At 52.0% G+C, this 22,195-nt stretch overlaps 1 protein-coding gene across 1 annotated transcript in view; it reads right to left on the bottom strand.

Annotated features, from left to right (window-relative positions):
• TBC1D22A (TBC1 domain family member 22A) overlaps positions 1-8,759 on the bottom strand; it is a 509,073-nt gene extending 500,314 nt beyond the window's left edge. The window contains 1 exon segment of the mRNA XM_031934660.1: positions 8,552-8,759. Within this exon segment, the coding sequence (XP_031790520.1) occupies positions 8,552-8,613 (62 nt within the window). The 5' untranslated portion in view covers positions 8,614-8,759.
• Positions 8,760-22,195: the final 13,436 nt, after the last annotated feature.

Below are 22,195 nucleotides of genomic sequence, written 5' to 3'. Positions count from 1 at the left end.
GGGTACTTCCTCCTGCTCTCATTACTTAAGAAACAAATAAATGGCCGGGTGCGGTGGCTCAAGCCTGTAATCCCAGCACTTTGGGAGGCCGAGACGGGCGGATCACGAGGTCAGCAGATCGAGACCATCCTGGCTAACACGGTGAAATCCCGTCTCTACTAAAAAATACAAAAAAACAGTCGGGTGAGGTGGCGGGCGCCTATAGTCCCAGCTACTCGGGAGGCTGAGGCAGGAGAATGGCGGGAACCCGGGAGGCGGAGCTTGCAGTGAGCTGAGATCCGGCCACTGCACTCCAGCCTGGGCGACAGAGCGAGACTCCGTCTCAAAAAAAAAAAAAAAAAAAAGAAACAAATAAATAATCCAAAATTGTCAGGGATTATTTAATCATTTTTGTCTCCATTTAAAATTAACCCAGAGTCCAGATTTACTCTATCAGACAAATATGTAAGAGAAAGGAAATAGGATTCACATTCAATTTATTTTTCAAAATGTTTCTGGACAAAGTAAGACATTTAATAACACGGAAAGCGACCACTGAAAGGAACAAGGAAAAGGAACTGCGCCTAAGGCAAAAACTCACCCGCCAGCGCTTCCGAGGCCACCGTCACAGGAAGGTCATCTCCACTCACAAACAAGAAGAGAAACCCAGCTGGCGGGGAACACACGATCACTGCTGGGAAAAACTCCGGGGCTTCCCCCAGCATGGAAAACAGGACTGAGGGTTCTTACCCAATAAACAACCTCTTCAAAACACAAGCAAGGCAATACAGATTTATAAAAAACACAAGCAGGCAAGGGGCCAGAGGCAGCAGCCAACATTCTGAGGAAAGAGGCAGGGCCCTATGTGGTTCCTAGGCCTGAGCGGGACAGAGGACACAGGAAGAACCCTCCAAGCTGACTTCAGTCCCCTGGGTTTAAACATACTTTGTGGAGGTTACCCAGGGACCCCCCCACCAGGCCGCTGACCAAGGTACTCCTGCCCACATCCAAGCGCAGGACTCTGCTGAGGGAGGTGCTGGGCCGCCTACCACTGCCTGTCGGACATCGCTCGGCACAGTACCTCACTCTTCACGGCTGCTGTAACAAATCACAACTTAAAACATGCGTTCATTATCTCGAAGTTCTGAAGGTCAGAAATCCGGCATGGGTCTCATCACACTGAAGTCCAGGCGCCAGCCAGCTGTGCTCCTTCCGGGAGGCTGGAGGGGAGAACCCGTTTCCTGCTCACTCCGGTTGTCGGCAGAATTCAGCTCCTGGCGGGGGCAGGGGCAAGGCCTTGCTCTCCTCTTAGCTATCCGTAGAAGGCCTTTCCCAGCTTCTAAAAGCCGCGCCACGCTCCTGGTGGCTGCCTCCCCCATCTGCAAAGCCAGCGACTGTGGATGGAGCTCATCACACACCGTGTCTCTGACCACTTCCAAAAGCTCATGAGGTTACACTGGGCCCGCCGGGGAACAGGTCAATTCCCCCATTTCACGTCAGCTGATGAGTGACCTGAATTCCCCTCTGCCATGTAACAGAACACATTCGCAGGGGTCAGGGATGAGGATGAGGACACCTTTAGGGGGCCAGTATTCTGCCCACCACACTCCCATCCCCTCAGGCCAGCGTCCTGGAGATCACCTCGACCCCCAGCACCCTGCCCAACAGTGAATCCTGAGAGTACCATGTACACCGTGAACCTGCCCGCTCCTCTCCAATCCCACAGCCACTGGCCTCGGCCTCCTCAGAAGCCCACCAGCTTCCTCTCGCCTTCTCTTCAAGGATGACGAACAGTGTCACAGTATCGCACTCATCCCTGTTTAATACCCTTCAACACCCTCTCATGGCTCTTAGGACCACAGCCCGGATCTTCACCATGGCCTTGGCAGCAGCTCGAGAGCCTGCTCACCACCCTCCATGCGCCTCCTCCCCAGTCAAGTGCTCCCCGCCGGAGGGGGGCTCCGAGAGACTCTCCCCCGACCTCTGCAGCCAGGTCTCGGCAGAAGCCCAACCTGTGTCAGGAGGACACGACCATTCCACCCACTGAGGGCCCTGCTCTCTGCCAGCATCCCGGGACTGCCACCTGCCCGGCACTACAGTCTGCGTGCACGTGTTCACGGGGCAGGCGTCCAGCCGCGAAGGGCCACGTGGATGGCTCAGCACTCACCACGGCAGCTGGCACAGGAGAGGAGCAAGTAAACGTTTTCCGAATGAATTCATTATCCCCAACAATGCCTCTCCTTCGGCGAGGACGGACGGTGGCCAGTCAGCCAACTGTCTCATTTGCTCACAGGCGTCTCGTGGCTCTGGCAGTGTAAGCTGAAGGCTGTCAGAGCCACAACACTGAAAACCCTCTTCTGCTCCAGCTTCATCCCAGCACCCACATCCTTGCCATGTTCAATTTGGGCCTTTCTTGCCACCATGCCACTTACCTTTTTTTTTTTTTGAAACAGAGTCTTGCCCTGTCGCCCAGGCTAGAGTGCAATGACGCAATCTCAGCTCACTGTAACCTCTGCCTCTCGGGTTCAAATGATTCTCCTGCTTCAGCCTCCTGAGTAGCTGGGATTAGAGGTGCCCGCCACAATAGCCGGCTATTTTTTGTATTTTTAGTAGAGATGGGGTTTCACCATGTTGGTCAAGCTGGTCTTGAACTGTTGACCTCAGGTGATCCACCTGCCTCAGCCTCCCAAAGTGCTGGGATGACAGGCATGAGCCACAGCGACCAGCCGCCATCAGGCCACTTTCAAATGTCATACCCCACATACCCCAGCTGCCTGCATACCCTCTGTCAGCAGAGCACACCCTGCCAGGCAGAGCTGAGCTAAAATAGCAAACATCAGACCCACACTGAAAGACTGCCTGTGTTCTCAAGCCCAGTGTGCTGTGATTTTGTCTTGGCAGGTAAAGTGAAGTGTGGCGAGAATTCCAACTGCAACAGCCCATCGGGAGCCAAGAGAGTCAGTGGCCCAGGAAAGAACCAGCCCAGACAGTCAGAGACTGAACCTTCAGATTCTACTTTTTTTTTTTTTTTTTTTTTTTTGAGACAGTCTCGCTCTGTTGCCCAGGCTGCGGTGCAGTGGTGCGACCTTGGCTCACTGCAATCTCTGCCTCCTGTGTTCAAGCGATTCTCCTGCCTCAGCCTCCCAAATGGCTGGGACTACAGGCGCCAGCCACCATGCCCAGCTAATTTTTTAGTAGAGATGGGGTTTCGCCATATTGGCCAGGCTGGTCTCAAACTCCTGACCTCAAGTGATCCACCCACCTCCGCCTCCCAAAGTGCTGGGATTACGGGCGTGAGCCACGGTGCCTGGCCAAACCTTTGGATTCTTATCACCTACCATTTCTTGCCACCACCACAGCTTCCACTCTGGTGCAAGCCGCCACCACCAGTGGCCACTGGATGCTGCAGCACCCTGGCCTCCTGGTCTCCCTGCTTCTGCCCTTGCCCCGACTCCCAATGCCTCCAATCTGTCTTCGGTACAGCAGCCAAAGATATCCCATTAAACCTAATGCAGACCATGCCACTCCTCTGCTCAAAGCCCTCCAAAGGTACCCCATTCAGCCAGAATCAAACAACAGTCCATATCTTCACTGCAGTCACGAGACCCTACCCTTCACGACGCACCCCTTGACTCTCCCCTTCTATCGGCCAGACCCACACTGGCCCCAGCTCCTCTCCTCAAGCACGCCAGCATCGCTCTGGGGGTCCTCTGCACCTGCTCACACCTCTGCCTGGATCGCTCTACCTCAGCCTCCTAGTTGGCCTGTTCCCTCACCTAGTGCAAATCTTTCCTCAAATGCAGAGCAGAGATCTGGGTCTATTTTGTTCACTAATATTATCTCCAGCACCTGGGGCTGTTCCTAACCCATACTATGGATTGAATACATATTTGCTGGATCAGCAAATCATCAAATTCTCAAAACTGGTCCAAGAAGCCTATCCTTTTCTCACCAAAAAGAACTGTGCTAAGCCAAAGAAATCTCCCCATTTGCCACAGCTACTTAAACCAAATTCAATCCCTTTGTGCTATAGATACGGACACTGATGGGCGCAGAGGTAACTTGGTGAAGGCCACTACTGGAGAAGGAAAGTTAAAATCTGGACCACCCGACTCCTAGTCAGAGGTCTACCTACCACAGACGCATCCTGGCTCCTCCAGAAACAAAGTTCCTAGGAAAGCATCAGCCAAACATGAAACCTCAGGACCAGGGTGTGCATAAACCGAAGGTCTACTAGCAAGACCACCTCTCCTGCAGTATACAACCCTGGCCAAACCACTCACTCTCCAGGCTAATCGAGAAGATAGGTTGGAATAAACACCATGTATCGGTACTGGCGCTGCAAGAATGAGAAAGACACATTTCCCAAACCTGTGGATCTCACAAGTAAGAAAGCAAAAGCACATACCAGGGACGACAGGAAGCCAGAGGTACCAGCAACACTGAGTTTGATGCAAAAAAGGGGGACTTTACTTCAGGCTGCATAAAAACAGGAGGTATGCTGGAGAGTGTATATTGAGAAGTGGGGGAAAAAAAAAAAAAGCTAAGCCAGGAGAAAGGGAGGCGAAAAAACATTCTGGTCAGATACAAAAGCATGAAAGGGACAGGGTCATCGAGCAGTATGGTGTGCCAAGGAACCTAGCAGTCCATCAGCACAGCTGAGAGCAAAGCTCAAAGCAAGAGAGCAGCCAGGTCATAAAGGGCTTAGATGTCGTGCAAAAACATTTATACTTCTCAGCATGACACTGAAGGGGAAAAAACCCAGGGATTTAAACCAAGACTGCCTCAGGGAGTGTGGGATCAAGCATGTCTCCTGCAAAACACTGGCAGACATAACATGGAAAGCGCCAAAAACAGTGTCTAGCAAATGCTAAGTGTTTAATGAATACTAGCCATTATTGCCATAAGGAATTATTGAGTTGTGCTACTGGCCGGGAGTAGTGGATCACGCCTGTAATCCCAGCACTTTGGGAGGCCGACACAGGCCGACCACTTGAGATCAAGAGTTCGACACCAGCCTGGCCAACATGGTGAAACTGCATCTCTACTAAAAATACAAAAAAATTAGCTGGGCGTGGTAGTGGACACCTGTAACCCAAGTTACTTGGGCAGCAGAGGCAGGAGAATCACTTGAACCCAGGAGGCAGTGGTTGCAGTGAGCCTAGATCTCACCACTGCACTCCAGTCCAGGCGACAGCGCAAGACTCGTCTCAAAAATAAAAAAGAGTTGAACTATCTGCAAGATCCCTTACTAGTCTTGTATTGTACAGCAGGTGTAGTCTTCTTCCTGAGTTTCCTTGAGTTGATGGCTACACTCAAAAAAAAAAAAGAGGAAAACAAGGCTGTGCACGGTGGCTCACGCCTGTAATCCCAGCACTCTGGGAGGCCGAAGTGGGTGGATCACAAGTGGGTGTGATCTTGTGGATCACAAGATCAGAAATTCAAGACCATGGTGAAACCCCGTCTCTACTAAAAACATAAAAATTAGCTGGGCGTGGTGGCGAGTGCCTATAATCCCAGCTACTCGGAAGGCTGAGGCAGAAGAATTGCTTGAACCGGGACCCAGGAGGTGGAGGTAGCAGTGAGCTGAGATTGTGCCACTGCACTCCAGCCTGGGCTACAGAGTGAGACCCTTGTCTCAAAAAAAAAAAAAAAAAAAAAAGAGGAAAACAAGGCTGGCCACGGTGGCTCACATCTGTAATCCCAGCACTTTGGGAGGCCGAGGTGGGTAGATCACCTGAGGTCAGGAGTTTGAGACCAGCCTGGCCAACATGGTGAAACCCCGTCTCTACTAAAAATAGAAAAAAAAATTAGCCAGGCATGGTGGTGGGCGCCTGTAATCCCAGCTACTTGGGAGGCTGAGGCAGGAAAATTCGTTGAACCTGGGAGGCAGAGGTTGCAGTGAGCAGAGATTGCGCCACCAAACTCCAGCCTGGGCAACAGAGTGAGACTCCGTCTCAAAAAAAACCCACAAAAACAAAGAAAACCATCATGGGAAACAATTGAAACAGCTGCCAAAGCCACAGGAACCTGGCTAGGATCTCCACTAGCACTGTGCTTGCGTAGGTGTGGATTAAATAAATATGCAGCTAGTGACCAATCACCACTACTGACAGGAAAACAGGTATTACTTTGTGGCTCCTCCTTCAGGGAGGAGTTCCAGCCTGCCACCTGAAAGAGCTGCACTGCCAGAGGCTTGAGCCACAAGATGGATGGGAAACACAGAGGCTTCGCAGGCCTTCCTGGTGCACCCAACCTCTCCTTCTTCTGCCCTCTTCAGTGACAGCCTCAAACAACTCTCCAAGACTCCAACTTCACAAAGGTATTACTACTCTCAAAAGTGCCTAAGACACAGAACAGCATCAAAGTCAGAGGAAAAGGAAAGCTGGTCTTTGGTATTTTAGGTTCATACAGAAGAAAACTGGAGACTGTATTAGTTTCCTGTGGCTGTCATAACAAATTACCACGAACTGAATGGCTTGAAACAACAGACATTTATTCTCTCTCAGTTTTAAGGGCCAAAAGCCCAAAATCAAGCCATCAACAGGGCCGTGCTCTTTGTGAAGTCTCTAGGTGAGCATCCTTCCTTGCCTCTCCTGGCTTCTGGGGGCTGCCAGCAACCCCTGGCTTTCCTCGGCTTGTAAATGTACTACTCCAATCTCTGTTTCTGTCTCCACAGGGCCATTTCCCTGAGTGTGTCTCTCTGTACCCAAATTTCCCTCCGGTTAGAAAAATACTAGTTGTTGAACTAAGGCCCACCCGCATCCAGTATGACCTCATTTTACCTTGATTACTTGTGCAAAAACCCTGTTTCCAAATGTCATATGCACGGGTTCCAGATGGACATAAATTTGGTGGCAGGGGGTGGGGGAGGGGGCAAACACTATTCAACTCAGTATAAGAACAAATTACCAAGGGCCACAGCCTTCAATCCAAAGGTTGAGTCACTGCTGTAACTCCACACAGCAGCTCTGTTATTCTTACATCTCAGTTGATTAAGAATTAGAGTTTAGACTGATGAGGAACCAAAACCTTAAGACCTAAAAGTAACACATAAAAGTTACACTGTCCTGTGGCTCCTCTTCCCTGGACTCTATGTTCCACAGCATTTGTTCCTGTTGCTACCAGGACCTCCCATTCACCACCATTCCAGAATCTTCACTCATCTTGGACCCTGACACTGGTTTTTTGGAAGCTCTTACTGTTCTCGAATCACGCACAGTCAAACAGGGTCTCTGGCCACCTTTGATGACTCCCTTCATTCTCGAAGTCACCCATGAGCAGTCGGTAACTCAGTTAACTCCCAGATCACTCGTAAAAGTAAACTTTCCTTTTTTTTTTTTTTGAGACAGAGTTTCACTCTTGTTACCCAGGATGGGGTGCAATGGAACAATCTCGGCTCACTGCAACCTCCACCTCCGAGGTTCAAGTGATTCTCCTACCTCAGCCTCCCGAATAGCTGGGATTACAGGCATGTGCCACCGTGCCCAGCTAATTTTGTATTTTTAGTAGAGACCGGGTTTCTCCATGTTGGTTAGGCTGATCTCAAACTCCTGACCTTAGGTGATCTGCCCACCTCGGCCTCCCAAAGTGCTGGGATTACAGGCGTGAGCCGCCGCACCCCGCCAAAAGTAAACTTTTCTAACTGGATGCAGTAAATTGCAAAGGTTATCATTCAAACACTCAAACGATAGTGTTTATTATGAAACAGGAGTACAAACCATTTTCCTGTGTTTATGAATGATTCAGACTTGTTTTAATATCACGATTCATAATTTTCAGCATTCCAGACTTCAACTTTGGAACAGAACACACTGTGTTCTGAAATCCTGAAGTTTGCTCATCTCTGATCTGTTTTCACCAGTGGCTGATTTTATCCTAGGTACCCTCCAGGTAATGTCTCATCCCCTAGGGCCCTGGCAGAGCTCAGCGCCACAGCAATCAGACAAAGACTCTGGAGCTCTGGAGCTGTAATAGCATCTAGGGTGTACCCAGGTCACTCCAGGCTCAAAAAAAAAAAAACTTTCTGCTAACACAATATAGGAGTTGGTTTTGAGACCAGCAAGCAGAAACATGGAAACTCAGAGGGAAACTCTAATCCTCTTCCACGCTCAAGGTTAAGAGCAGCAGCCCACAAGAGACCAGAGGCAAATCAAGCGGGTCAAAAGCACCACACCCCCTGCAGAAACTGATCTGCCCAGCAGACGGGGCCTCAGCCCAGCCAGCTTCCGGACTCCACCAAACTTCACAGCATGACCCGAATCAGTTCCTTCCAGCCTCCCCAGGGAGCCCAGGAGTTTTTCGGAAAGGAGTCTGCCAGTGTCGGGAAAAACGCCACGCCAACAGCTCCTCCTCGTCCTTGCAAGCCTCGATCCTACGTGCAGCCACTGTCACCCCCAAACCCCACGCTCCGACCTCCGAGTCCCACAACGCCCGTCACACCACCCAGCAGTCTCCTCAGACTCCAAGTTGCCCGCTCCAGACCCCCGACTCCACCCGCAGTCCAGGAGGCCAACGCGGCCACCTGACCTTTGACCCATGACCTCGACCCGGCCCTCCCGGGCACACCCACCTGCCCGGGAGCTTGCTGTTGCTGCGCTTCCAGAACTGCTTCCTGGCCCCGTCGCTGGCCATGGCCCCTCCTCATCCCTCAGACCCTCGGCCCAGACACCCCGAGTGCAGCCGGCCCTCCCCCAGCGGCCCTTTCCTGTGACCCGGGTAGCCCCTAACTGGTCCCGGGACTCCGGAGCGTAGACCCGAGAGGCTCTTCCGCCTCCTTCCGGAAGTTGTGCCTACGCGCGCCCGGAAGTCCCGCCTAAGTCCCAGGTGGCAAGCGACGCAGCATTCCGAGAACCCGACCGCATTAAAGTACGACGCCGCGCGACACACGTTACACGCGTCGCGGAGAGAGCAGAAGTGGTTGGGTTTCGTGTTTGCTTAAGTCTGTCGCTCACTGCTAGTCCGACCCGATCGCGGCGCCTTCCTGCAGGTAGCGGACTCCCAGGAGCCACTGGAGCCTACATTGCGAAGCTGAGCTGGGCCCGTGTCTGATTCCGGTTTCTCTTGAGCGCGTCCCGGAGCCGGCCCAGAACAGAGGGAAGCCAGACACGCCATACCCGGCCCAACAGTGGCAGGGCGGCTGCGGGTGTTGGTCAAGCTGGGTCTGCGGGCACTGAGTGAGGATCAGCAAATACTCAGTGGACGAAATATTTGCAGTGCGGTGAGGTGAGGGGCATAACCGCGAAGGGTATTCGAGGGGATGAGAGAGAGAGGGGATTAGGCCAGGCTTGAAGGGAAGAGTGGTTGAGCACCGAAGACAAGAATTAATTCCCCTGGCCTGAGTTCCAGCCTTGTGCGGCCGTCACGTGCTTGAAACCTGGCTAGTCCGGAGTGAGATGCGCTTTACGTGTGAAATACAGGATTCCAAAGACGTCGTACAAAATAATTTGTATATTGTTTGCATGTTAGATAACATTTTTAATAATACATTAAATTAAAAAATGAATTATTTTTGCATTCCTTTTTACTCTCTTTAAAATTATTTTTACCTTTTTTATTCTTTTTTTCCAGGGGGGAGTGGGGGTAGGGCGTCTTGCTATGTTGCCCAGGCTACTCTCTAATTCCTGCCCTCTAGTGATCCTCCTGCCTCACCCTCCCCAGTAGTTGGAACTACAGGTGCATACGTTATGCCTAGATCTTTTTACTTGTGTGTGTGTGTGTGTGTGTGTGTGTGTGTGCGTGCAGAAAACCACTAAAAAAATCAGTATCTGGTTTGCATTACATTTCTGTGCGTCTTAGGCCAAAGATTGAAGGCGCAGGGACTGTCATTTCAGACTGGAGCTTTAGTATATTTGGAGCTCCTGCCAGTTCTCTTTTAAAACAAAAATTTGATAAAGCATATTTACTGATTAAGAATTTCCCGGGAGGCTAGACGCGGTGGCTCACGCCTGTAATCCCAGCACTTTGGGAGGCCGAGGGGGGCGGATCACAAGGTCAGGAGATCGAGACCACGGTGAAACCCCGTCTCTACTAAAAATACAAAAAAAAAAAAAAATTAGCCGGGCGCGGTGGCGGGCGCCTGTAGTCCCAGCTACTCAGGAGGCTGAGGCAGGAGAATGGCGTGAACCCGGGAGGCGGAGCTTGCAGTGAGCCGAGATCGTGCCACTGCACTCCAGCCTGGGGGACAGAGCGAGACTCCGTCTCAAAAAAATAATAATTTCCCATACCTCTTCATTTACTGGTAAGTAACATTGACTTAGTACTTACTACGTACAAGACATCCTACTCTCCTGGGATCCTCTCCTAGTAAAGCTCAGAAGACCCCAGGGGTCTCCTCCTGACATATAGCCCTGACAGCCTCAGGTGATGCTGTCCCCTACACACAACATTGAGGACCATGGCGGTTCTTTCCAGCTCTGTCTGGCTTATTGCAAGAATCAGTGAGGGAGGTGACAGCAGGATTAACCTGATGGGAGGGGAAAGGAAGGAAAAGCTGGCAGCACTTGGTGACTGGTTACACCTTAGATCCGGGTGCTCTTTATAGCTCACCGTATGCTTTGCTACTACTGTCTTCAGGCGAAGGAGTGAGGCTGAGATTGACTTGAAGGCTTCAAAACCAGCTAAGCAAAGGATTACTAGGATCATGACAGAAACGTGAAGACGGAAAAAGAGTCCGAGTAGAAAGCCAGTTTTGAAAGCCAAAGTAATGCAGATGTTGGAGTCTAGATGTGGGACCTAGGAATTGGGACAGATCCTCAAATCCCGGAGGTAGTGAGTGGAGCCTTTCTTATTCATTTTTGCAACAAGTATTGAGCAGCAATGCAAATTAAAACTAAGGATGTACCATGTTACACTTAACAGATTGGCAAAAACAAATATCTGTCTTTACCAAACTTGATAAGAATGTGGATTTGTGAGCAGAGCAGAACTCTTGCACTGCCGGTAGGAGGGTACATTCATTCACTAATTTCGGATGGCCACTTAGCAATTTCTAGCAAAAATACTCTATAACTTAGCAGTTCCACTCTTGGTATGTGCTCTAGAGTACCTTGCCTCCGCGTGCAGAGACAAGACTGTTCAGTGCAGCGTTGCTCCTAGTGGTTGTTGGGGTCTGGGGGAGAAGCAACCAAAATGCCATCTATGGCAGAATTGATAACTTACAAAGTTATGTAGTAGAATACCATAAATTAGTAACAATGATTACATACATCAACATAAATGAATTTCACAAACTGTGGGGTTGTTTTTGAAGTGGGGCTTACTATGTTGCCCAGGCTGGCTGCAAAATCCTGGGCTCAAGTGATCCACCTCAGCTTCCTGAGTAGCTTACAGATGCGAGCACTACTGCACCTGGCTCCACAGTGCTGAATGAGAAAAAGTTGAATATGAATTCACATGGTATGATACCATTTAGTACTATTTTCTTTTAAAGGATGAGAATACGGCCGGGTGTGGTGGCTCATGCCTGTAATCGCAGCACTTCAGGAGGCTGAGGCAGGAGGATCCCTTGAGCCCAGGAGTTTGAGGCTGTAGCAAGCTATGATCATGTCACTGCACTCCAGCCTTGGCGATAGTGCAAAACCCTATCTCAAAAAAAAAAAAAAAAACAATGTAAAAGATAAATTCAGGAGAGTGGTTGCCTATAGGTATGGGTGGGGGCTGTGATGAGGAAGGAATTCATTCATGGGAGATCAATTGTGCTGTTAGGCTTTGTTTCTTAAGGCAGATAGGCTATATTCAGGTGTTGGTTATATTCTTTATGAGTCTTTACATGTATAAAGTGTTTCATAATACATTCAAGTATCATTATTGAGCTTGAACTGTGCTATGCACTGAGCTACTTTGAAGTGTTGTGGGGAAAGGCAAACAGAAGTGCAGCAGGCCAGGCACAGTGGCTCACACCTATAATCGCAGTACTTTGGGAGGCTGAGATGAGAGGATCACTTGAGACCGGGAGATCAACACTAGCCTGGGCAACACAGGGAGACCCTGTCTCTACAAAACTTTTTTTTTTTTTAATTAGCCAGACATGGTGGTGAACACTCTTAGTCCTAGCTACTTGGGAGACTGAGGCAGGAGGATCACTTGAGCCCAGAAGTTAAAGGCAGCAGTGAGCTAGGATCACACAGCTGCACTCCAGCCTAGACAACAGAGACCCTGCATCAAAAAAAAAAAAAAATTATATATATAATAGCAATAGTATTTCAGGATGACTGGATTTGCAAGCCAGTTGGGTTCCTTGGAAAGTGTTTTCTACCTTCTCCTTTTTCCGATGGCCTGCTCCAGGCCTAGAATATCTCTCACGGGACCTTACTGAGTGAGCTGCCACACTCCCACATGGTGGGTTCTCCCTGCTAAGTTTCCTGGTGCTGCACTGTCCATAGGCACGGAGCCTGTGCCCCAAGGTAAAAAGCTGACTGTCCTATCCGTATTGGTTTCCTAAGGCTGCTGTTGGTGGAATGCTGCAGACTTAGTGGCTAAAAACAATACACATTTACCCTCCTGCAGTCCTGGAGGTCAGAAGTCCAAAGTCGGCTTCGCTGCTCTAAAGTCAAAGTGTCAGCAAGGCACTCCCTTCTGGAGGTTCTAGGGGAGAGTCAGTTTCTTTTTCAGCTTCTAAAGGCCACTTACATTCCTTGGCCTACGCCCTTCCTCTGTCTGGAAAGCAGATCACTGTCATCTCTACTGCCATCATCACATCATTTTCTCTCCTTCCAATTCCTCCTGGATCCCTCTGACCTCGCATCAGGCCCACTGGATAATCCAATCCAGGCTGATCTCCCCATCACCCAGCCCTTAGCTCAATCACACCTGCAAACTCCCTTTGGCCATTTAAGGTAACATTTGCAGGTCCCAGGATTAAGACCTGGCATATCTTCAGGGGTTCATTATTAGTCTACCACAATAATTGATGGCAAATAGCAAAGGTCCCCAGTTTTGCACCGCGAGAGGCAGGCATCCTCTTCACTGCCCTCTTCCCCAACTCCTTTCAGCCATTTTGATATTATAGGGTCTGTCACTAGCAACATGCCATTTCCTGACACTAAGTCAGGATGAGTTAGGGTGCTGTTGGTTGTAAGAATGACAAAGTTCAACTCAAATTAGCTGATACTATAAAGGGAATTGGTTGGTTAATGAAAAAACCCAGAAGTAGCTCAGAGTTTGGAGAAGGGCTGATAACAGCAGCTCAACAATGACTCAAGGGCCTGTCTCCTTCTGTCAGTCTCTTAAGTCTGTGCCAAGGACAACTTCTCCTTGAGGTCACAGGATGCCTCTGTTGGGCCCCTGAGATCATGTGCTTACCTCTAGTCAGGATGCTAAAGTGCAGAAATACTGTGAACTAATGTCAGTCCCTGGGAGGGGAGCACTACACATTGCTTACCAATTCCAGGAGAGCACTCTTAAACACCTCACCAATTTCTGCTGAGTTTCCTAAGGCTGCCAGGAGGCTTTGCACAAACCCAGCAGCCAGAGTTCTGCAAGTTCTCTTGACTCTGGCAAGGGCTCAAAGCTGATGTGGCTGCTGCAGCAGTCATACCTCCACCCCCTGCATTCTTCCTGTCTAGTCTGGTAAAACAGAACACCTGCACAACACGTCAGACACAGCAACATTATTATTCACAGAGAGGCCCCAAACATCAACCCAAGCCTGGGATCCATGGCGAGCCAGTCCACCAGCATTCAGGAAAGCTCCCCAGGGCGCTGGAGTGCTGTCTGCAGGTGCCCCCACTTCACACCACAGCTGAGGAGGGACTTTAAAAGCACTCCACTCTGGGTTCTCTACCCCAGATGCAACTGGGTCCACTGGGCTACAGCATTGCAGGACATCCTGATCTAGGGGAGATGAGCACAAAGCCTGAGCTGTTTGGGACAGTTCCACCTCATCTGAGAATGTTGCATCCTGTGTATATTCTGCCCAAAAATTGTAACCAAGAGTGGGAAGAGCTGGGTCATCCAGTATCATTTGGGGACCTGTCACCTGGCAGATGCTCCCTTGTAGCTGGCATTGAGAGTCAATCCTTCCAAATTTTGCAGCTGCTGCCCAACAAGGGAGGGTTAGAATGGATACCAGGAACAATCCCAATATCCACTGTAACACCAAACAAAGGCCATGTTGAGAGAAACTGGTGGATTTGACAACTTAAAATGTTCACTTGTTTGTCAAAAAAAATTTTTTTAATTGGACAAAATATGTGTGCTATGTCTGACAAAGGGTTAATATATGGGAATCTTACAAATAAGGAAGTAAAAAACCCCAATAGGAAATGGGTGTGATTTTTTTAAACCAAGTATATGTTTTTCAAGCTTATTTTAAACTATATATTTAAATAAATCAAATAATATATTTTCAAAAGAAATACAGCCCTCTAGCTCCTGCTATCACCATGTGACATGCCTGCTCCCACTTCACCTTCCACCATGAGTAAAAGCTCCCTGAGGCCTCACCAGAAACCTAGCAGAAACCAACACTACACTTCCTGTACATCCTGCACAACCATGAGCAAGTTCAACATCTTTTCTTTATAAATTACCCATCCTCAGGTATTCCTTTATAAGCATCACAAAAATAGCCCAACACAGAAAACTGGTACCAATAAGCGGGGCATTGCTGTAAAGACACCTTCAGAGTAATGACCTAGGGTATCTGGCAAAAGAAATTTCTAAATAGCAAAGCATTCAAGAGGCAGCCTGCCTGCTTGTCACAGCCAATGATCAGATACTGGAACAAAGGAAAGTTGGAGCTCATATTTAAAAGGGAAGCAGAGCATGAAAGTTTGGAAAATTTGCAGCCTGGCCATGTGGCAGGGAAAGAATCCAAGCAGGCTGGGGAGCAACCACTAGCTAGAGAGATTAGCATGACTAAAAGGGATCCAAATGCTAATATCCAAGACAATGGAACAAACCCCTCAAAGGCATTTCAGAGATCTTGGAGACAGCCCCTCCCATTACAGGCCCAGAGGCCTAGGAGGAAAGAATGGTTGCAGGGGCCAGGCCCAGGACCCTCCTCAGCCTATGGATATTGCTCCCCACATAACGGCTGCTCCAGCTCCAGCTATAACTCAAAGGCCCCAGGTACAGCTTGGGCTACCACTCTGGAGGATACAAGCCATAAGCCTTGGTGGCTTCCACATGGTGTTAACCCTGTGGGCATACAGAATGCAAGAGTAAAGGTGGCAGCTTCCACCTAGATTTCAGAGGATGTATGAGAAAGCCTGAGCGCCCAGGCAGAAGCCTGCTTCAGGGGCAGAGCCCCCACAGAGAACCTCTACCAGGGTAGTATGGAGGGGAAATGTGGGGTTGGAGGCCCACACAGAGTTCACACTAAGGCGCTGCCTAGTGGAGCTGTGGGAAGGGGACTGCACCCTCCAGACCCGAGAATGGTAGCTGCACCCTACACCTGGAAAAGCTGCAGGCACTCTACCCCAACCCGTGAGAGCAGCCACAGGTGCAGGACTGCCCAAGGGCTTGAGATGCCACCCCTTTGCACCAGGATCCAAGACGTGGAGTCAAGGATTATGTTGGAGCTTTAGGATTTTTTTTTCCTTTTTTTTTGAGATGGAGTCTCACCTGTCACCCAGGCTGGAGTGCAGTGGCATGATCTCAGCTCACTGCAACCTCTGCCTCTCAGGTTCAAGCAATTGTCCTGCTTCAGCCTCCCAAGTAGCTGGGATTACAGGCATGCCCCACCATGCCCGGCCAGCACTGGGATTACAGGCATGAGCCACTGCACCTGGCCCAAATGCTTTCTTAGATGCAAAAAAATAAGAAATTTTTAAAAATTAAAGGACACCCCCACCCCCAAAAAATGATCAATTATTTTCACATCCAGGAAAAACAACAAATGCAAATCCAAATGCTTTGAAGAATGAGACTGATTTTTGGAGGCTTTCAGGGTAGACAGAGGAGGGCCGTTCTGCCACGACTCATGCAAACAAACCTCCTAAATGCACCCTTGAGATGCATCGCGCCCTTCACAGCCACCCTCAGCCCCTTCCGTTGCCTTCAATCCTCTGCCATGCTCCTGCAGACTTCCTGCCCAGACCTCACCCACAGGCCTCAGTCCCTTTCCCGTGTGTGTCTGCAACCCTCCACCTCTCAAGCTCAGCAAATACCAGCATCCTCAGCATCCTCCTCATTCCCCCTCACCAGGTGCCTGGTGGCAGTGGGGTCAGCGGGGGATGGCACACACAGTGGGTATCATTTCTGCTTTAAAGATGAGAAAGTAGGGGCTTCGAGAGGCAAAGTCCCCCAGCTAGAGTGAAGTGAACAGGGTTTGGAGTCCAGCTCCTGACCCCACAGCCCATTCACTGTCCACTTCACCTTGCCAGGCCCTGGCCACAGTCCCACTGCTAATTGGAAACACAACCAGCTACGGCATTTCCTCCCATGGTCCTTTGCAGCACGTGGGTCCCCACCCCCACCCTTGGTAAACGTGCAGGAGCCACAGTCAGCCGTGACTCATGGCCGGTCCAACCCACTGTGATTCAGGCGGGATAGAGAGAGGACAGCAGATGTCAGAGTGTGCCCAGACTGGCCGTCTGCAAGCTGTGCCCTGGCCTCACGTCTCCTGTGACTGATTACTCTGTGCTGTAAACACGGCCAGCCTCCGTTTTCCCACCCGTAAAATGGAGATGAGGACACTTGTCCAGTGTGTTTCCCAGAGTCGTGATTGGAATCCCCTGAGACAATGGACTGGAAGGCACTTTGTAAACCACAGTCTCTGAGCAAATATGACAGAATGCAGAGGAGGGAGTGAGTCAGTAAGGGACGTGAAGCCTGGCCTGGAGTGACAACCGGAATGCCCCATGGCCCCATGGTGCTGTACCATCCCTGGACTTCCCGCAGCTGCTAGAGTGAATGAAGGAGCTGGTCTGTCATTTAACACCAGCGGAGAAAGTGGCCCAGAGAGCAGGCATCTCCCAAGTATCTGACTGGACCTCTCATGCTAGGAACTGGGGACACAGACCTGGGAACTCGGTGCCCTTATGACATCACAGCCTGGGAACCAGGATGGAAAGTGTGGCACTTTCCTGAATGGCACTTTTGGCCAGAGGCACATGGTGTGGGGAGGCTGGCACTAAAGGGCCTGCCCGTGTGGCATCCCAGGCATGGACACCCTGAGGGTGAGGGGAGAAGGCAGGCAAGATGCTGGCATCAGGCTCGTGCTGGCATTGTGCACAGTTTGGCATCCTGGTTCCAAGCTGAGCCCCTGCAGTTGCAGAAGGCCAGTCTGATGAGGAGGGGACGCTCCTGGGTTCTGGTGGCATGGCCTGCCTGGCACAGTGTGGCACTGGATGGAAAGAGAGACCGGGGTCTCTTATTTTGAGACACTGCAAACACCTCTTTTCTCTGGGCCTCAGTTTCCCCAATCCTAAGAGACCGTGGGTCAGGCCAAGTGGGAAGGTGGGTGAACCCCTGACTTTGGAACCAGGCAGACATGAATTTCAATCCTGCTGTGCAAATCTGGGCAGCCTTCTCAGCTGAGCCTGTTTCCTCACCTGTTGGGAGAGGGCTCAGTGCAATGGGGCATGAACCTGGGCGCATGACAGAATCCAGGCAGGGCTAGCTGCTGTTTATAGTACTGATGCTTAGCGATCCAAACAAAAACAATATTTGGGAATCTGGCCCCATAGGGTCTGTACTGGCCACTCGGTGTCATCCTCCCGCTTCCTGACCACCTTCGGATGACACTGGTTCTTCCAAAGGAGGGGTGGGGGGACGTGCCATTCTGGAGGAGTTAAGCTTCCTGGCAATGGATCCCAAGCCTCCCCCCACTCCCCTACCCAAGGGACCAAGCCACAGCTGGCATGAAGTCATGCCCTACGGCACCTTCCAAGGAACTCCTGCCACATCTCCCTCCCCTCTGTCACTGAGGAGAAGGACCCATCCTCACTGAAGCAGAGGCTCCCGGGGCATGGGGCAGGACTTGCAGGGAGCAAGAGCAGGGCCCGGGTATGGGAGTGGGGGAGGCATGGGACCCAGGGTTGGCCCAGGGGTACTCGGGGCCTGAGGGCAGGGCCAGGGCTAGAGGGGTGAGGGACTGCGCTAAGCCAGGGAGCCCTCAAGAGCCCCACCTGGGTGTGGTAACCCCTGTGTGTATCCACTGGAGCAGATTACCAGTTACCCCAGCTTCCCACACCCCTCTCCCTTCACACATTTTGACCCTTAGGCAGGCTCCACTTGGGAAGGCCCAAGGCCCAAACTTAAAGTGTTCCTGGTGCCTGCCTCTGAGTCTCTTGTTTTAGGATTGGGGAAACTGAGGTCCAGAGAAGCAAGGCATTTGTGGTGTTTTGCAGGGGGAGATCCCCTGGTCTCTCCTCTTTCCACCCAGTGCCACACTGTGCCAAGCAGGCTGTGCTGGCAGAACCTAGGGGCATTCCCTCCCTATCAGAGTGGCCTCTACAACTGCAGGGGGCTCAGCTTAGAACGAGGACCTCTCATGTCTCCTGGTGGGGAAGGTGAGAGCAGCCTTCCTGCGGGAAAAGCGCCTGGCCCCAGCCCATGTGGACCTCCAGGACGCCAGGACCTTCCCAGGGGAGGGGCAGTGCTGTGCAGGCCACCCCGCCCTTGCCACAACAGTCACTACCATCTCTGGATGGGACAGAGAGAAGCTAAGGCTGCAGCCTTTCACCAAGAATAGCTGTGGCCAGAACTAATGGACATATAGGCTGCTTGGAATGGTGCCTGGTCAATAAGAATGCATCCGTGATTGACATGAGATGCCTGCACAGTGTTCTGGGAGCCCCAAGGGAGCCGGGCCTCAGCCACCTGCACAGAAATCCCCCAGGTCCTTGATCGCCACGTCCCTCTTGGTGCCCCTAGCATAGGGCAGCCATGGAGCCCAAGACCGGACACCTCCCCACTGTGAGTGTCAAGCAATGTGTGGAGGGTGTTGGTTAGTGGGGGACAAAGCCCAGGCCAACTGAGACAGGCAAGGGAGGGGGTCTCCAGCAGGGGGACCATCGTCCAGGCACCCTCCCAGCTGCCAGGGCCGGGCCCTCACACCGCCTGCCATGCCTGCTCTGCTCTGTCCTTGGCTCTGTGAGTCCCTGCAGTAGGCTGTGTCTCAAACCAGCACCTCACCCCCATCCCCATCACTCTGGCTATGGGGATTTCCAGTAGGTCATAGCCCCCAACCTTCCCAACAGAGCTTCTCTGGGTCCTCACTTAGTTGTTGATGACATACTTGGCAAGTGCACTGAATGTGACCTGAGGGAAGTGGGGAGATGGGGCCCCAGGGCCTGGAACCCTCTTGATCCTTCCTGGGCCTTCCCCCAGCTCTGTTACCAGAGGGCAGAGTCAAGCCTGCGGACCACAATGGCCTGCAAAGGATCAGGCCCTCACTGTGGCAGGGGCCATTACCAAAGGAGGAGGCTTTGCTCCCAGATGGGTCATATAGTTTATAAATGTTGATGGCAGTTCTAGGAAAAGCAGCTCCACTTGGGAGGGCCCAAGGCTCACGTGAATCTGTTCCCAGTACAGAATGTGATGTGGTAGGCACGGGAGGAAGGGAGCGGGGAAAGTGGCCTGGGTAAGTCCCAGCCCCTCTCTGGGCCTCACCTTCCCCTATGTCAGGTGGAGATAACTACCACTATCCTGCCCCTCTCCCAGGATTCTTGGAAAGATCAAGGGAGGGAGCCCGAGGAGGAGAGGGAGGAGGAGGGAGCCCGAGGAGGAGAGGGAGGAGGAAGAAGAGCTGGAGAAGGAGGGAGGAGGAGGGAGGAAGCAGGGGAGAGGGAGGCTGAACAGGAGCTGATGAGCTTTTGGTTTAAGCCCCAGCTGAGCAGCTGAACCCTGAAAGAGGACTTGTGGCTGTTAGCCCAGGATTCACTCCCAGAGCTGTCAGAGCTGGGCTGCTCCCCAGGTCCTAGCAGGGACAGCTCTCAGGCACCAGGCCACGTCCAGCTGTGCGTGGCAGACTGGGCACCTGTTGGGGCCTGCTGGAGCACGTGCCACACCCTCCACGCCCTGCCCTGTTTCCTCGTTTCCTCGTTCACTCCTGTCAGCCACTGACCCCAGACTCTCTTCCACGGCTTCTGGCCTCGGCCATGCCTGGAGTCGGACCTGCCAGGCATCCTGCCCATGACACAGGGGGGCTGTTGGAGCCAAGATGGGGGGCCCTGGCCCCTGCCGGCCTCTCCCCATGGCCCTTGCCAATGATTGCTGCCCAGCACCCCCCATCATAAAATGCTCTGCTCAAGAGCCGTCAGGGGCTCCCTGTGTCTGTGGGAAACGGTGGACTCCTCGCTCTGGTGCCCAAGGCCTCTCCAGGTTGGGGGCTTTTTTGCCACTGCCCAGTACTCTGTCCCTCAACACATTCCAGGATGCTTGTTGCTGGCACCCTCTGCCTGGGAGCCATCCCCCACCCTGCACCCTCACTCACTGAAATCACTGCATGCTTTGAGACCCAGGCAAACACCTCACCCCACCCCGGCTCCAGAGATGTCCAGCCCCCAGCTTCCAGGGCTTGCTCCCTCCCGTGGGCTCCTCCCTGAGTCTAAACCGACGTTGTCTTTGGGGAACTTGGCCTTTCCCCTCCACTCCCATGGGGAGCTCCTACAGGGCGGAGTCACCACCCACACAGGCTCCAGTGGGCACAGACAATGGGCTGGGGAGTGATAGCAGCCGAAGGATTCAGGGACTTGTTAAGGGACTAGGCGTTGTTTCTCCCACGCAGGAAGATGCCTGAAGCCTGCTTTCCTCATGCCATCCACCCACAGCAGGAGTGCCAGCCTCCTGACACCCCACCCCCATGACCCTAGCCTCATACCATGCTGGATGCCACTGGACGCACATCCTGCGAGGCAGTTTCCCCGGAGCTGCCCCACGCCTCCTCTCCCTTCATCTCCAGGGCACCCCTCTGAGTCACAAGCATCACATCAGCCACTGGAAATCTGGAAATGCCACGTGCAACCAAAGAGCTGGCCAAGGGTCAGGTGGCCCCAATTCCATGTGACCTGGACACATCCCAGCCCCTCTCTGATGGTCATCTTCCCGTCTGTAGAATGAGGTCATCAGCACTGTCCCGCATACCTAGGAGGGTTCTTCTAAAGATCAGATGGGATAATACATGGGAAACTGCCTTAGGGAGGTGCAAGCATCGCACCAGCGTCTGGGATCGGGATTGAATGGGTGAGAAGGCTGGGTGACTCCACACTGAGACCAGCCTGCAAGACCTGTTGGGTGAGACCTCCAGCACCACCGCAGGTCCTCCGTGAAGGCTTCAGGAATCTGTTTTCAGAACCCCTAAGCCTCATTCCACTTTTCTACTGCAACGCACAACACAGTGTTTCCTTCGGGTGACGTCCCGCAGCTTGCCCTGCGGAATTCCTGCCCTGGCTCTCAGCCGCTGCAGCCAGCACTGACTGGGGGACTCTTTACACCCAAGTGATGGCGGCAGCCTGGACAAGGAGCATCTCATGAACCTCTTCCTGTGGATCTGAATTAACACTGTGACTCGAAGACAGGCCACTTCAAGCTGTTTCTTTACTGGAAACGGAGGAAGATTAAAGCATGGATTTTTTTTTTCCTTCATGAGACAAAGCAAGCTCTGTGTACCTCGAAACTTGGCCCTTCCTACATGTTGCTCCCGGGGAAGTCACAAAATGTACTGAGAAAGCAGCAGGCAGTCGGCCGAGTGACTGGGGGCCGAGGATGTGCCCAGGGAGCCTTGGAGTATCAGAGCTGGTGGGCACCTTAGGTTCCTGCCTCCAATACTCCCATTTTGTGGATGAGCAAACTGAGGCCTAGAAACTAGCTATACATTTAAAACAGAGCTAGACTCAGCCCTAGCTCCCCGCCTCCCCAACCAATGCTGTTTCTGTCACCTCCACTCTTGACGGTAAGCAGCCCCGGTGGGGAGGAAGGAGACAGGACAGAGAGATGCTGGGGGAAGAGAGCAGCCACCTTGGGGGTGGTAGGGGGTGAAGGCACAAGTGAAGTGGTGGCCTCTGGGAGCCTGTCCTCTCAGCCCTGATTCTTAGGAGGCTGTTGTAGGAGCTAGAGGCGCAGTCCCAAGAAAGGCTACCCCACTTCCTGACCCCAAAGCAGTCACCAGCGGCGAAGCCCAGCTGCTTGGGCCCTGGCCGCTGAGACCCAGGCTTCCCTTTGAATGTGGGAGGTATTTGGGTGGGGAAGCACGTTCCAGGTCCCATCATCACCAGGACAGACACTGAGAGACACCTAGCTTCCTACAATCCCCATGTCCGCTTTCAGG

The sequence above is a fragment of the Piliocolobus tephrosceles genome, chromosome 19 (assembly GCF_002776525.5).
Source record: "Piliocolobus tephrosceles isolate RC106 chromosome 19, ASM277652v3, whole genome shotgun sequence".
Taxonomy (NCBI): domain Eukaryota; kingdom Metazoa; phylum Chordata; class Mammalia; order Primates; family Cercopithecidae; genus Piliocolobus; species Piliocolobus tephrosceles.
This window is presented reverse-complemented; position numbering and strand designations above follow the sequence as displayed.